Source organism: Pholis gunnellus (genome assembly GCF_910591455.1).
Source record: "Pholis gunnellus genome assembly, chromosome: 15".
Lineage (NCBI taxonomy): Eukaryota > Metazoa > Chordata > Actinopteri > Perciformes > Pholidae > Pholis > Pholis gunnellus.
In genome coordinates, this window is record NC_136542.1 from 1,954,206 (window position 1) to 1,970,444 (window position 16,239).

The following is a 16,239-nucleotide window of genomic DNA, read 5'->3' on the forward strand; positions in this document are numbered from 1 at the left end:
AGAACAGAAGTCTGGCGTTATTTCACGCAGAGAACAACGGAACGTCAAGAGATTAAAGCTCTTCTAAAAAATACGAGGACATCAGTAATACAGATGTGTTAACTGAACTAGATATACTTTATCATAACGGTATTCGTGAAGATAAGTTCCATGTCTTTTCCAAAACTTTCCGGGTTTTATTTATTTTTCCGAAACTTCTCCAGGCCTGAAAAATCGCCATCTTCAAATTCCATGAGTACGAACCCTGAACACGAATAGAACTTAGACCTCTCCAATCTTCTAAATACACTATTATTCAAACATCAAGAAAAGGTGTAATCTGATGTTTTTTTATTTGACGCTCCAAATCTAATCACTTGTTTCTTGGCTCGCGTCTTAACTTTCAACCAGAGTTTTAAAGAGACTTAAAAAGTGTTTTAAATGTCCTTTCTTTGAAACGACATCTCTCTCAGCCGTTTCATCGTTTCGACCAAACAACGAGCGTCTCGTTCACTCAGCGTACGTTGCTCATCGGCTCTGATGGACGATGAATTCACAGCCATCTTAACATGAATCCTCCTCCCCGTATGTAAACGGCGGCTGAGCATCGCTGCGATCGCCACAGAGGGGGCGTGTCTTTTGCCGCAGCCTCCTACCTTCTTGAGCTTGTCCACCATCTCCTCGATGTTGAGGTCAGAGTTGTGCGCCACCTTGTTCTCCATCTGCGTCAGCCACTCGCACAGCTCCTTGTTCTTCTCGTTGAAGATGATCCAGGCGTTCAGGCGATCTGCGATCTCCTGTTTACGCAGAGACACCTGAGACCAAGAGGAGCACAGGAAGGAAATGAGCTTTACTGCTGTAAATGTCAACAAACGTCATCTTTAGCTGACGTCTCTTTAAAACGATAAATGTCTCATTTCGTTATACACCCGTCGCCTCGACTCCTCATTTCTCTTCCCTCGCCTCCTCTGCTCGCATCTCCCGTGGGGGCGAGATTAAGACATGAGGAGAGGAGGCAAGGAAAGGAATAGAGGATGTACAAACTGAGAAATGGGAAAACAAAAAGGTTTTTCCCTTTGAACACAGACGGTTAAAGCAATATGTGTGTCACATTTAGAGGACTGAAGTCTTCAAGGACGAGGACTTAACTCTGTATTGGGTGAACTTTCCCACCTCCAGCATAGAGCAGCACACGTGTAAATACAGAAACAGACTCAGTACAAAGTGAAAGTGCTACTCCCCCTCCCCCAGACTCACTGCACTACAAAAGCTCTTCTTCCTGAAGCCTCTTCTATCACCATCTGTTCCCCCACAATGACCCCCCCCCCCCCCCCCCCCCCAACACCCACACCTGTTGGTCTCCTCAGTCTCCCTAAAAACGACTCACAAGGTTTACTAACTTAACTCCTCATTAAAGGCTCAGACTTTTAACACTAATGACCAGAAAACAGACAAAGAGACGGAGAACATGCTGCAGAGCTGTCACATGTCAGATCACAGCCGTCTTCTGAAGTAAACTTTGATTTAATAAAGAAAATGATTCTACGGGGAGGTTTATAGTCAACGCACTAACTTCCCCTCCCTCGGCGTCTTCGTCCTGGAGTTAAAGGAGCTACTGTCTCACCTGAGCTGCTGCTGTCTCAAAACACACACACACACACACACATTCACTAACACACACAAAGTGTGTGGCTGTTTGGGCTGAGCTGGTTACACATGTTAGCTCTTCAATGATTACCCAGCAGGCCTATAGTTTGGGTTTCAAACGTAGTCCATGGTGGACCCGGTTTGCTCCTGCCTCATCACTGGTCACTTCATATGGTCTCTCTGTTCTCAGGACATGAAGAGGAACCACCGCTGAGCCCTTGAAAATACCTTCCTTGACGATTTAACTTCATTTAAAGTGAGACAAATAACACACGTCGCTTAAAATACAAGCTGTTCCAGCTGTTCCAGCAGCAGGGCGGTCACTACCAGCTAATGCTGTGCAGCCAAACGTCATAGAAACATCATGACAAACAGCCACAGAAGCTCATTCTCAGTTTCAGTAGAGATCCCAAAGTTTCACCGGAAGAATTAGCGGAAAAGTGTATAAAATGATGCACAAGACCTCTGGAATATTTCAACTTGACTGATCCATTAAAGTACATATTTTTGAAAACATTTAAAGCAAAGATGCGCATGAACTTGGTGATGTACTCTCTCTACTTTTATTTTATCACTTGTACTTGACAAACAGCAGGAGCAGCTTGTGACTGAGGACGAGCCGAGCTGCTCGATCAGAACCGCCCGTCTGGGTTCAGCTTTAGTTTATCGGCGGTCTCTCACCTTGAGGCAGAGTTCCTCCCACTGACAGTTCAGGTGCTCCACCTGCTCCTGCAGCAGCAGGACGTCGTCGGCGATGATGTACTGGGACAGATCCGTCTTCATGGTGCTCAGCTCCGTCAGGCTCTCGGCCCAGTCCTCCAGCGAGTCCTCGTTCTCCTGCATACCATAACACACCAACCGCCACGACAAACCGTCAGGGTCTCTCTCTCTCTCTCTCTCTCTCTCTCTCTCTCTCTCTCTCTCTCTCTCTCTCTCTCACACTCAACTCCCTAATGTCTCTCTCTGTCCGGCCCCTTTCTCTTTCTCTCTCTTTCTCCCCGCCCAGAGAGAGGATTAAGGGCCACAGGCTGCAGGCCCGGGCCGGGGGAGGGGGAGGGGTGAGAGACGGGGGGGGGAGGGGATTGCGGGAGGGGGATCAAGGCTGTGATGGGTCAGAGAGGATGAGTTGAGTTTCAAACCGGTTTCAAACTTGGCTTTGCTCTCTTGAACAAAGAGAGGCTACAATGTGTCCTGATGTCCTGATCAAACGTCTACATCTGAATTACCTCCATCTGTGTTCCATTCTTTAAGATAAACTAAATCCTGGTAGATTTAATGAAATGTAAATAATTCTGACAGCTTCAAACTGTGAATACATCTCTCTATCAGAGCCACTGTGGAAACTCCTCCTGGATCATCCAGAGCTGCTTTAGAAGCAGAAATAACCGGTTGAGCTTCCTCTAAATGAGCAATCCCAAAAAACAACCTTGTCTGAGTGCCAGCTGATGGACCAGAGGGAGTCCTGGTCAAAATATAAAAATCAAATGTAATTAACAATTACTTATTTGGTCAATTAATCAGCCTTTAGCTCCACCCACTGTGGTTTAACTCAGCCAATGAGATCACAGATGGACTCTGACCCTCCACTGAAGGTTCAGCATGAAACAAACTGCCAGTGGACACAACAATTCAAAGTATAGTTGAGCAACGTGACCAGCTGTTTGCAGACGTACCTTGTTGTATTTCTCAGCGCTCGGCAGCTCGTCGTCAGACTCTGGCATCGACTGGTTCAGTCTGGTCTTCAGGTCCTTCAGCTGCAGCATGCTGTCCGCTAGTCCGGACTCGCAGCACTCCCAGTTCTGAGACACACAAATAAAAAACAAACATCTTAAAGGCGTGTTGATCATGCAGATCAATGCTTTGGGTTAAACAGCTGATTGGCTTTGAGAACAAGCAGAGGGCCATCACACTCCTTTGTCTTTGACTTCCTAAACATGTCATTAATTAGAGCAGATTGGATTAACTTGGCCGCTGTCAGGGAAACAGAAGCCTTCAGAAGCTAAAGGCGATGGATGGATTACTGAACGGTCTACCGGGCACAGGCCGAGGGGCCCAAAGTGTCAGGGGCCCCTCTGGCCTTCACCTACAAAATGTACTCAAAAGAGACACGAATCAACCAAGACGTGACTCAAAGTGACCACAAAGAAACACAAGATCACTACGAAGAGACCAAATCAGCTCCAAAAAAAGACACAAAAAGCAACAAAGAGACTCAGGACGACTCTGAAAAGGGGCAAAACAACCTCAAAGAGACACAAAATGACCTCAAAGAGACCCAAATAAAAGACTACAAAGACACATGTCTGACATGTCTGTGCCCAGGGACCCCTTGTCTCATAATCCGCTGGCTACATTCAGACACGTGTCTGTCCACGTTGAGAAAACTAAAGCGCAGAGAGAATATAGTCTCGCAGCTCTGCAGCTGCAGCCTCGGGGCAGCAGAGGAGACGCTCTCTCACTTTCGGTGGACCGTTAAATTGTGATAAATATCTGATAGAACTGAATGAAAGAATAAGAGGACGATGGTGTCACCGTCTCAGGGGACCGACAGTGCAGCACTCTCACTGCCGGACGCTGTGACTCAGACGTCCAGAGGCGTCTGTGACCCTCTGACGTAACCGGCTGGAGGCCACCGGTTTGGTTTCATGCGGCTGAACCTCCAACACAAAAGAATAAAAAGAAAAATCACAAGCTACACACAAAAGAGGGCCGATATTTGAGAAGATCTGTTCCAAGATTTCATTTCTACCGTGTCAAATGATACCTGCTCTTAAAAACACGGCTGACAGAAAAACAAAGCAGAACTTAGAGAGAAGAGGAAAGTTAAGAGAAAGCTCTGATTGTGTGCAATATACGAGCCAATACTGAATTAAAATACTGCTTTCAAACTGACAAAAACAATGGAGATAAAAAAATATACAACAATTAATAATTTGTCAATAAAAAAACCTAAATGCAGTCCTCTCTGCCTTGAACACAGACGATTCAAACTGATTGATTTCAGGCCCAGTCCAAGACCAGGACCGTGGTCTCTGAGTCCAGACCAGATCCAAAAAAGGTCACTTAGACACCAAGCCAAGCCCCATTAAGGACCAGGCAGAAACACAAGTGAAGGCGGCGGAGAACAAGATGTTCCTGAACGCATCGCTTTAGCTGCATTCAAAGAGCGACGTCGTACCGTGACGATCTCCTCGGTGAGCTCCGTCCTCCGGCCCAGCAGGCCGTGCAGGTCGTCCCACTCCTCCTGCAGGGTTCCCAGGTCCGTCTGCAGCCGGGTCTGGGTCTCCTCGTCCCCCATGGAGAAGAGCTGCCGGCCGACTTCCAGAGTGTGGATGAAGCTGCACTGATACCTCTGGAACAGCAGCTCTGTGTGCTGAAAGAAAGAAAAAAAAAAGGTTGAAGGTGATTTTAAAAAAAAAGGAAAGGAGAGAAGGAAGGGAAGAGGAGCTGTGATCGTTTAGTGAAGGGATTACTGCTCCCTTTAATCTCATCTCTTCATGGTAATCAAATGAGCAGAAAGGAAGCACTCTTCCTCTTCTGTTTTCTCTTTTGATGAAATGTAATCAGCAGAAGTCTTTTATTAAATCAGCCCCCAGGCAGCCGCTCAGTCTCTGCCTGCAGACGAGTGATCTTAATCTGAATCAACAACCAGTGAACCGTCCTGAACACGTAGGTTCAGACTGTTTGGTTGTTCCTGAAGGTCTGAGAGTATTTAGGCTGAAAGTCAAGCACAGTACCTTTAGTTTACTTTAGTTGTGAAATGTTAGAGGGAAGAACATTACACTCAAACACATGAAGTGCATCTTTATCATCTTATATCATCTCTGTATGCGCACACACACACACACACACACACACACACACACACACACACACACACACACACACACACACACACACTTATTGTAAAGTTTCTATTAACGTGAATTGTATTAAAGATGGAAAAAACATGAATAACAGAAATAACATTTCTTTCACTTTGACCTTTTTAGATTTCATGAAACTACAACTAAATGTACTAAAACACTGACAATGAGGAAGATCTTTGGTAGAAAATAATGAGAATACATATAAACAACATTAAAACTAAAAATAAATCTGGTTTGAATAAAATAAGAAGTCATCTCTTTATACATGAGAATATTCTGTCCTTGATGTTTATTGTTGTTGTTCAGCTTTCTTATATCCCTGTGAAGTGATGCCTTTATGAATTATTTATTGTCCGTTAAATTCCCACATTTCCCCCGCCGGGACTTTGCTCTACCTCCCTCCGGTATTGCCGGCGTGCCGTGCGTCCGTCTCACCTGGAGGTCCTGCAGGGAGCGCCGCAGCTGCTGCAGGCTGCAGTGGGCCAGCCCGGCGGGCGGGAGGAGCGTCTGCGTCTCCGACAGGAACCTCTGCAGCTTCCTCAGGCTGCGGCTGTACAGGTGCCAGTGCTTCACCAGCCCCTCCACCAGGGAGCGCCGCTGGTCGGCCCGCTGCACCGCGCCCTGCCAGTGCTCGCGGAGGCGGGCGAGCTTCAGGATGAAGTCGCTCCTGGACACATTAATAACGCAGGTAAGGAGCTGTGTTTGCCCCGCCCTCTTTATTTTATAGGAGCAGGCTCTTCTTACCGGTCCTCCACCTCTCCTTTCTGCAGCAGGTGCAGAGCTTCAGTGATAACCGAGTGAAGGATCTGGTGACCGGTGGACAGCTCTGCCTGGAAACGCTGAAACACCAGGAGAGATCAGGGTTCAGGGCTTTGTTTTCACTGAGTCAGTGTGTGAGTCTGTGCATCAACGGACGGTACCATGTGTGTGCAGAGCTGCTGCCTGAGGCCGATGTACGAGCCGGAGACGTCCACAGCCAGGCTGTCCTCCATCCGCTGCAGGAAAGACATCCAGCTCTCACACTTCTGCTGGAAGCTCTGCTGCCTCAGCGCATCGGTCTGCAGCTCACTGCACACAAAACACACGGTTAGAGGACGACACTTCAACCTTAACGCCCACGTTAACGGGTCCAGGGGTAGAAGAAAAACGGACGTGCCCAGTGGTTGCTCCAGCTAAGAGTCAAACTAAAACCACCTACAGGAGCCACGAATAGATTCTGTATGTGTCACCATTTTCTTATCGTTAAACCTTTACGCTGTGATATATTGCGACACCTCTGTCCTCAGCCCCCCTGGGTTCATGTGTGCTGATCTCAGATCTGACCTGCAGGCCTCCTCGGCTCTGGCGGAGGCGTCGGCCCAGCGGTGGTTGAGGCGTCGTAGGCGCCGCGCCGCCGCGTCGCCCAGCGACCGGCTGCAGCTCTGATCGTTCAGTACGTCCAGGTCAGCGGACGGGCCGCTCAGCTCCAGGAGGCCACGCTGGAAACACATGGTGGTCACAAGAGATCACAACAGTCTGGACACTCTGTTACATTGAGTTTACTAGTTCTTCTCCACTCATTGTGCTGCAGACAAACTCCTGATTCATGGCCTGAAGTTTCCATCAATACCTACATTAAACATTAATTCAATCTTTGTCCAAATATAACATTTCCAATAACAAAAAATGTCACAAAATAACAAATCCAGACGTCTTTATTGAACAGTAAAGGCCGGCTCACCTGGTCCGCTGTCCGAGCCTCCGCTTGGTGCAGACGCTGCTGCCAAAGCTCCAGCTTTCCCTCCAGCGACTCCAGCGCGGCTCCAAACTCCTGCAGCCGCTGCAGCTCCTCCTGCACGCAGGCGAGAGACACATGATGTCAGCTGGGTCTTAAGTTACAGGTCACGGCGACACTTAGTGCAGGCGCGGGAGGCAGGTTAGGAAACGCACACGTAGCGGAGTACACACAGGAAGTCCTAGAACAGGTACTAGAGCAAAACAGCTCAGAAACAAGGAAACAGCAACTTAGTGGCAGATGTTTGTATGGATTGATATAGTTAATACAAAAACTTTAATTACAAAACAATGAAACAATGATAATCATCATGGCTTTGTCATTGGACGGTTCCAGCAGCTGAGCCTGTTTCCCTGACGACCTCACGTCAAACACCGTCTCCAGCGATCGCGCTCTCTAATCCTCTCGTCTATAAATAGACTGATTAGCTGATGTGGTTTTACCTGCAGCTGACCCAGCATCCTCGTCACCTTCTGGCCGAGCTGCTGAACGCCGCGTGACAACAACCGGCTCTCTGATTGGACCAGACCGGCGGCTGAAGGTTCCAGGTGGCCAATCAAGTCCTTGGAGGCCTCCAGCACCTCCTCCAGGCCGGACTGCAGAGCGCCCGTCCTCTCCAGGAGAGTCTGGGGAGCAGAGGGGGGTTCAGATTCAAGGCCACGGAATAAGAGGACTGGAGAGTGGAGTTGGTGTAGTTATTACTGAGGTTTTTATTTATTGATTCACTATTTGACAGCTTAAGAAGTAGAACTGGTAAGAAATAAACAAATAGAGGAGTTATATCTCAGCCATGGGGAAGAAAATGAGCATAAACACAACTCATAGCTCAAACCAGACGCTCCGTTTCATGAGTTAAATGTGCAAACAAGTGCAAAAACTAAATCTGTTAAATTTGATTAAAAAAAAAAGAAAGAACTCGAGCTTTGTTCAGGACTTTCAACCACATCCTACCGTCTTCCTCAGGGGACAGAGACTGCCAAACCAAAGGCAGATTTAGACAGAACATCTGTTTCTTTGTCCACTTCCTGTTTTTCTTCATCTCCTCACCTGAGCTCTGTGTATCTTGGCAGCGAGCTGCTCCGCGGTGTCGTCGTCGTCTGCGGCCGCTCGGCTCAGCGATGACCCGACGTCGCTCTGCAGCGTCTGCAGCCGCCGAGAGAAAGACGCAGCCAGCCGGCCGTAGACCTCCCACACCTGCAGGACGCCCCGACTCCTCCGGAGCCGCTGGTCCAGCGCCGCGGACACCGCCGTCCAGCTGGAGGAGGATTGGTTGATTAAGGAGTGTGACGTTACAGCCCAGTATCAAACTGCTGTGAGACTGTGTTGGACTGTGTGTGTGTGTGTGTGTGTGTGTGGCTGCATGCCGTCACTCTCACCCGTCTCTCTGTCTGTCCAGCTGCTCTGTGAGGAGGGCGGCGGCAGCAGGACTGACGAGGTCTCTGAGGGAGGCGGTGCTTTGACTCAGTTCGTCCCACTCTGTCTCTGAAGCTTCCGTCTCCTCGTGAAGAAGCTGCCGCCGACACAACGAACACCAGTCAGTCATCGCCGGTACAACATCCAAACAACATGAAACACGCTCTCTTCCTGCACACCGAAACCAGAAACTTTGCATGCTCCATGCTCCACCGGTCCTCCTTTACCTGCAGCTCTTCATGGAGATCTCTGTGTGTCTGCAGGCAGAGCGGAGAGCTGCTGTGATGATCCAGAGTCTGAGACGTTCTCACCGTTTTCAGCATCATCTGATTCAGTCGCTTCTGCACACAATCCCACAGCTGCTGACCCTGAACCAGCCTCTGTTTTACTGAGTCATGCTGTCAAAGAACAGACAGGATGTTCCAATATTACAGAGAAGACGAGACATCAGACAACAGCTTTATAAAGTATAAGTAGGAATAAATACATTTTTGATGCCATATATGTTTGTTTGTGATCAAATTGCTGCTGGTAACTTGGCGAGACAGCACACTTATCCTGTTTCTTTTCAGTCCACTTTCACCTTGTCCTCAGCATCATTTACCTGCTGTGTGAGAGCTGCACAGGCCCGGATGGATTCATCCGTCCGAGAGATGAAATCACTGATGCTGTTTTCTCCTCCACCTCCATCGAGTCTGTCTCTCAACTCCTGATGAGCTGCAGACTTCTGCCTGATCTTCTCCTCAAGATCCTGACTCACACAAAAAAAAAAGGCAGAAAATGTTTATATTTCTTTGCAAAAAAAAGCCTTCGAGCTTCAAGTATTGAATCTGAAAACAGCAGCTTTGGTTTCAGGTGTTGCGATCGTTCCCACAGACCTGGCAGGTGTCGATGCTCCTCTGCAGCTCCGTGCGGCTGCTGGGCGTCTGAGCCGAGTCCATCCAGAGGTTCTGATCTGTGATCCAGCTGTTGATCTGCTGCAGTCGGGCCTCCCGCTCCGCTCTGCTCCTCAGCTCCTGCTCCACCTCCTGGAGCTGAACACCACAAACAAACAAACAAACAAACAAACAGCAGCAGGTCGGACATACTTCTTCTGAGGGTCAAGAACTTCAGAATGTTCAGAAATGATGATTACATCATCAGCTGCTCTTGCTGAGCTTCACCGTTTAGTGAAAGGATATTTAATCATGAAGAAAACAAAAAATAATGGGGAATCTGTATTAATTAACTTCAAAAGTCAAGCGTTTGGTTCATTTAACGGGATATTCTAGACCAGGTTTCTGACCGTCTCAGGTCCATGACCCCACTACGACTCTGGGTAAATTGACGTGATGCCGCTAGTTTTTTTAGCATTACTCCCCCCTCTGTCCTTTTCAATACTCGCTTCAGATAAACAAACCGTTTAACAGGGAAAAGTGACACCAGCGGAGACACAGAATGGATTTGGGATCAGGGGAAAAGCTTCTAAGTAGACCTTGATTTGTTTTCTGACCTGAGAGTTGAGTGTCTCCTGCAAACTGAGCCACCGGTGGCTGAGCTGACCCTGCTCCTCTGCAAACTGGTTGTGCTCACGGCGCCTCCTCTGGCCGTCCTCAGTACTGCATGTCTGTAACGGTTGGCTCACATAGTCCAGCGTGGCCTGATGCGCCGACATCTCTGTCAGATACTCCTATAAAAATAAACAAGACGTCCAGCAGGAAATCAAGACTGCACTTAAATGAGGACGTTAGAGCAGAAGGTGCTCGTCCATCACTCGGCTCTGCTCTACCTTGCAGTATCTCAGGAGCTGACTCAGATCAGCGTTGGTGGAGGAGGTCCGGTTGACTCTGCTGCGATGCTCCTCCAGACGGGACTCAGCGACTTCCAGCCAGACCTGCAGCTCCAGCAGCGCCTCCTGCCGGGTCATCGTCTTCATCCATCGCTGAGGAGGAGGAGGAGGAGGAGGCAAACACATGATGTACTTACTCTCTGTTCTTCAAGAAGCACTTTTTGCTCTCCTCAAAAGAAGATTCAGCTAATCCAGCATTTTTCTGCCCTTGTGGTAAAACATGATTCCCGTCTGATAGAGTCTCTGCGGTCAGCCTGTGAGCTTTAGGAGGATTCACTGAATGAAATAATGTTGTTGGTCTGTAAATGTCTGAGCTCTGAGGTAAATATCAGACGTCTCATACGCAGGAGTCTGGGCTAGTTTTCAAATTTAAAGCTATTTCTTTACTTTGACCGTTTAGGTGAATATATCCAAGAATAACTTGAAAAGGAGGTGAGTGAGAGGGCAACACAGTGGGTGAGGGAGGGGGGAGAAAATAGAAGAGAATAGAGAAAGAAAGAGGAGAGACAGACAGACTCACAGACAGACAGACTCACAGACAGACAGACTCACAGAGAGACAGACAGAGAGACAGACAGACAGAGGAGAATGGTTTCACACCAATCGGCGTGAGAAGAGTCCTCATGACGGCGTTGTGCTGCACGGCGGGGATGTTTAAAACTAATTGGTGACAAAAATACTGCAGCGAGGTTTTTTGAAATACCAAACCGCTCCACACTGTGTACACGTGGGCACGGAGGAGCAAACATCGGTACGCATTTTGATATTTAGAAACACATAAGGACAAAAATCTCCATTCCATTTGTAATTTTCATTAAAATAATAATAATACAGTAAAAAAGAAAAGTCAATAAATGTTCAGAAAAAGTAGGAGGCCAAGAACACATCATCTTCTTCTCAGTGAGAATCACTCATTTAAATCAGTGACACCTCTGAAACACTACATTCACATCAAACTCATGGAAGTCACGTACTACGGTGGCCGAGAAGTGTCAAACAAAAGCAAAAAGAGAAAGTGAGCCGACTGTGGTGAGGTTCCTTCCAGATGTGCTTTTGCAATATTGATCACCGGCGATCGCCGCTCAACGCACCGCCGGTCAGATTTGTGTCCGACTCCATCGCGACCGATTCTGACGTCATGCACGCACTGAGCGATGACAACTTCACAAAACCGAGGCGGCGCTTTTGGGCCTCCGTAACAAAAGTACACGTTGAATCTTTCTTACCTTATGCAGAGCTTGTTGGACGACGGGAACATCGGCCAGCAGACTGGACCAGTCCAGCTCCATCTGTCTGAGCTGGCAGTGGACGGAGCAGAGATCTGGGTCTGAAGGCTGAGGTGGTGACGTCTCCTGGTCCTCCCTCAGCTCAACCAGCTGGGTTCCAGCACAGATAACAGCCACCTTCAGCTCACATCTGGCCTCCAACTCTTTGGTCAAAGTCTAAAAATAGAAATGTTTGGTTAGATTCTGTTCCCCACAATTTTAACTTGGGACATTTTGCCATTTGCAATTACAGGAGGGTGGTCAAGAATAGGGCTGCAACTAACGATTATTTTAATAATCGATTAATCTGTCGATTATTTGTTCGATTAATCGATGAATCGGATAAAAAAAAAAAGCATTAGTTTCTAACCCTTTTTTCAAAAACAGAACTGACAAAACAACAAATTCACAGAGCAAAAAATCTTCAGAAAGTGCACAAACGGGTTGCTCGAACATCCCTGAGCTGTTAAAGTAATAATTTAAAAAAATAAATGGACTAATATCAGGAGTGGGGTTCAGCGGGTTACCCACGCCTCTCAGTGAAGGGTAGACACACGCTGATCCACTCAGTGTGGCGCGCGTGCAGCCCCAGACATCTAAGGGCATCACAGACCTGTTATTGCTTAATCTCGTGCGGCTGAACGCCACTCGTCCCTCTGAGAAGCTGGACGCCGACCGCACGGGGCCACATAACTAGTTAGCATGCCGGAGTCTTGTTCGTTAATGGAATTAACCAGACAAATCGCTCCACCGACTAAGAACGGTCATGCACCACCACCCACAGAATCCAGAAAGAGCATCAATCTGTCAATCCTTTCCGTGTCCGGGCCGGGTGAGGTTCCCCCGGCCGTCCCTCTTAATCATGGACCCAGTTCAGAGAAAAACCCACAAAATGGTCATAAAAGAATTGCTTCTTCCTGATGTTCACGTTTATTATTGTCCGCTCATGGAAACACCAGGAAAACTAGAGACACAAAACAGCTTCATGTACAAACAACAAAGAAACAAATACTCTGTCTCTCATCACCTACAAGTATAACAGCACTTTAATGAGTGAACTGAATACACGTCACCGTGTTCTGGTAGACCAGCAGTAGAATAACACGGGGAAGAAAAAGTTCGCTGTTTTCTCCCGCCATTTCTCATCTTTCTGAGCTCCGCTTAACTTCCGGTTTAATGGTCACGTTACAAAAACAAAAGCTCGTCTATCATAAGTAAAACAACGGCAAAACGGTTACGAGTTAAACACAAGGTACCCAAAATGGCAGTAAATGTAATTATTATAATTGCAGAAATAAACTAAAAATACAACTCGCGTAAATCAACTTCCGGTGTTGTCACGGCAACGTTTATACGCCGGTCAGCGTCAGCTACAGAACCGGAGTCCTGTTCCGTTATTCCGAGCTGCTGTGAACACTCAAACATCTCCGCGACTTATTGAGTGGCGTAATAATCGCGCGACACAACGAATCGATAATGAAATTCGTTGCCAACTCTTTTGATAATCGATTTTTATCGATTTTATCGATTCGTTGTTGCAGCCCTAGACTAAAGCAGTGCTGCAGTTAACGAAATCCCTTCAGGAAGTCTCTAGCGTTACAATGTGAAAGGTAAGACGTTGAAGCTGATGATATTTATTAAAAAATGCAAAGAAAACAACAAACAAACAAAAAGGTCTGAAGTCTGGTCTCCAGCTGCTGCTCACCACAGACTGGAGGTAGCGGTCACGCCTCTGTTCAGCGTCCGTCTCCTCCTCGGCTGAAACGGAGAGCCGACTGCATTCGTCGATGAGCTCTCTGGCTCCGCCCATCCAGTCCGCCAGCACAGCAGAGTCACGAGAAAACCTGTTTATTGGTGGAAAATATCACATTTAAACTAAGCAATCTACCGTAATAACGTGTAATCTGAATATGTTTTATTTATTAGTTTATTCATATTTATTTGTAATAACAAAACAATATATGGGATATATATATAAATATCCCATATATAGGTCAAATCTAAATCAATATTTGACCAAACTTATTTAGTCCAAACAAGTATGTTTCCCTCCGTCTCATCTCCCACCTGCTCCTCAGCTTCCTGTTCCTCTCCTCATTGGTGCGTTTGAGCTCCACCTTCTCCTGCAGGGCTCTCCATCGGGCCTCCAGCTCGCTGGTGGACACGCCCACCCGTCCACAGCCGGCCTCCTGCAGCCAGAGCCCCGCCTCCAGCATCCGACTGAACCGCGCCTTGTTCCCCTCCAGAGCGCCACGCTGCTCCTGTCAGAAAGACAAAAACCTTAGAAACGCTTATTGGCTTTCTGGTTTTTTGTGAGAGTTAGATGACAGCTTAGCTTAGAGACAGCTAGCCTACTGTAGCTCTGGTGTCTTCACCTCCTTCACGACACACACACACACACTTTGTTGACCACTGAGCGAGTTGCAGCCATTTCAGATGAATAAGAGACACATTTCCAATTCCACAGCGGAGCCACAGAGACCATGAACCAAAATGAATTCTAGTTGGAGGTCTCCGCTCTGCTAATAACTCACATCAGAGCCCAGGAACATTGTGTGCCCCTACAGAAAACAACCCATTCGCTTGTACTTAATTGAGCCAATTTAGGTTTTGAGTGCAATGCACAAAGTAGAGCATGGAGAGCGCGGCCCAATCGTCTCCAAATGAGCAGAACGGAACATTGCAAAATGCGCTCCGTCCTCCAGTCGATCACAGTCATACCCAGACAGTCAGAAAGAACATAAGTATTAATAAAAAAATAAAATTGACCTGGTGGAGAGAGAGCTTCTCTGATATCTGCTTCTCAGGATTAACCCCCGCGTGCATCTTGGGAAATGAAGCCTCGTTGGCTCTCAGCAGGGAGTCTGACCAGGCGCTGTCCTCCTCCCACCGCGACCACACCTGAGACAGACGCAGAGCGACGACGGCGGTCAGAAGAGACGTCTCAATTCTGTGAGTGCTTTTTAATGATTCTTCTAATTCTATAAACGAGCCGCTCCTGTTCCCTGATTAAAATAAACCCATCATGTGATGTGCACGCACGCTTGTGTCTGCAAAATAGAACCGTGTTGAACGGATTTCTCTTGGCTGATAAATCAGAAGACTATACTTTGATGATCCAGAACAGAAGTGGCAATTCTGGAACTGAAGATGAGTTTCATTATGATACATTCATGTCCATTATGCTACCTTAGAAACCTTTCAAATGTCACAGTAACAAAGCTAAGAGTTTACAGCCATGCTAGCCGCCTCGGAGATGATGCTACAGCATTTAGATAATCTGTTATTGCTTTGTTTCATTCTTACCTTCTCGTCAGATAAATAAATGCACTACCTGTATCGTTTCCTGCATCCTGGTCCCTTTCTCCAGTCCGTGCTGCTGCAGTCGGGCCACCTCGTCCTGCAGGCCGGTCACTACACCCTCCCACCTCTGGCGGGCGCTCTCTGGGACTCTGTGGGTCAGCTGCTGCAGGGTCTTAAAATGATGGCCCAGGAACTGGAAGAACTTCTGATAAACAGAGAGGGTACGTAATGTTCGTAATGTAAATTATATTTAGCGAACAAAGCAGCTGTATTTTTCTCTTCTGTATTCCACAGGCGGTACCGTGTGAGCGCTGAGCTGCTGCTGGAGCTGAGCTCTGCTGTGCAGCTCGGCGTCGGGCCGCCGGGCGAGGCGTTCGGAGCCCAGAGCCAGCAGCTCCTCCAGGCTGCAAACCAGCCGCTCGTACTGCTGCTGCAGCTCCACGCTGGTCTTCAGCTCCTCACAGCGGGAGCGAACGCCACCCAGAGAACCGTCCAGCTCCCCCTGCACATAGGAGGCAAACACGGATTTAAACATGCAACTGAATCACCCAGTTATTGAGTATTATCTTTAGGGGAGTAAGCTTCCCAAATGTCCAGATATGACGTGTAGCTGTTAGCTCACCTGCAGCTGCGAGGCCTGCTGGATGAGAGAGGGAGGCAGGTGGCGTCGGTCAGCCTCCTCCAGCAGGGAGCTCACCTGCTCCACCTGCTGCTGCAGAGACTCCTGCATCTCAACCAAAGCCTGGAAAATACAGACACACACACACACACACACACACACACACACACACACACACACACACACACACACACACACACACACACACACACACACACACACACACACACACACACACACACACACACACACACACACTCACTATGACCAATAAAATCTTTATGATGTTGACTAACGAACAGTCAAACTTGTTCTCTCTTGTGTGAATGACTTTCTGGCTATTCTTCAAGTGAAGTCGTCTCTCTTTCTAACTTTAAAGGTAGTAAATACTGGTTTCACCTCATAAATCTGTTCTATTATCCTCGATTCTCTGCTTGTTTATATAAAGAACCAACCAGTGTCGGAAAGCAAAGTGTGGTTTAAAGTCATTTTACTTTTACAGCTCATATGAATTAAGTTGTTGCCTATTTATAGGTAAGAAG

At 47.6% G+C, this 16,239-nt stretch overlaps 1 protein-coding gene across 11 annotated transcripts in view; it reads right to left on the minus strand.

Moving 5' to 3' along the window:
• LOC306707364 (nesprin-2-like) overlaps nucleotides 1–16,239 on the minus strand; it is a 54,528-nt gene that overhangs the window by 27,854 nt on the left and 10,435 nt on the right. For 9 of the 11 annotated variants that reach the window (XM_079174782.1, XM_079174788.1, XM_079174787.1 and 6 more), the window contains 24 exons: nucleotides 15,701–15,820; nucleotides 15,380–15,580; nucleotides 15,110–15,283; nucleotides 14,545–14,676; nucleotides 13,843–14,036; nucleotides 13,481–13,619; nucleotides 11,737–11,952; nucleotides 10,451–10,603; nucleotides 10,175–10,351; nucleotides 9,561–9,716; nucleotides 9,287–9,433; nucleotides 8,910–9,080; nucleotides 8,646–8,779; nucleotides 8,317–8,524; nucleotides 7,713–7,895; nucleotides 7,216–7,326; nucleotides 6,819–6,973; nucleotides 6,416–6,563; nucleotides 6,240–6,334; nucleotides 5,931–6,162; nucleotides 4,805–4,999; nucleotides 3,300–3,425; nucleotides 2,308–2,463; nucleotides 636–794 (listed from right to left, as the gene is read on the minus strand). In XM_079174782.1, the coding sequence (XP_079030908.1) occupies nucleotides 636–794; nucleotides 2,308–2,463; nucleotides 3,300–3,425; nucleotides 4,805–4,999; nucleotides 5,931–6,162; nucleotides 6,240–6,334; nucleotides 6,416–6,563; nucleotides 6,819–6,973; nucleotides 7,216–7,326; nucleotides 7,713–7,895; nucleotides 8,317–8,524; nucleotides 8,646–8,779; nucleotides 8,910–9,080; nucleotides 9,287–9,433; nucleotides 9,561–9,716; nucleotides 10,175–10,351; nucleotides 10,451–10,603; nucleotides 11,737–11,952; nucleotides 13,481–13,619; nucleotides 13,843–14,036; nucleotides 14,545–14,676; nucleotides 15,110–15,283; nucleotides 15,380–15,580; nucleotides 15,701–15,820 (3,882 nt within the window). The remainder of the gene's footprint in view (nucleotides 1–635; nucleotides 795–2,307; nucleotides 2,464–3,299; nucleotides 3,426–4,804; nucleotides 5,000–5,930; nucleotides 6,163–6,239; nucleotides 6,335–6,415; nucleotides 6,564–6,818; nucleotides 6,974–7,215; nucleotides 7,327–7,712; nucleotides 7,896–8,316; nucleotides 8,525–8,645; nucleotides 8,780–8,909; nucleotides 9,081–9,286; nucleotides 9,434–9,560; nucleotides 9,717–10,174; nucleotides 10,352–10,450; nucleotides 10,604–11,736; nucleotides 11,953–13,480; nucleotides 13,620–13,842; nucleotides 14,037–14,544; nucleotides 14,677–15,109; nucleotides 15,284–15,379; nucleotides 15,581–15,700; nucleotides 15,821–16,239) is intronic. The other 2 variants (XM_079174780.1, XM_079174783.1) reach the window with 2 other exon arrangements.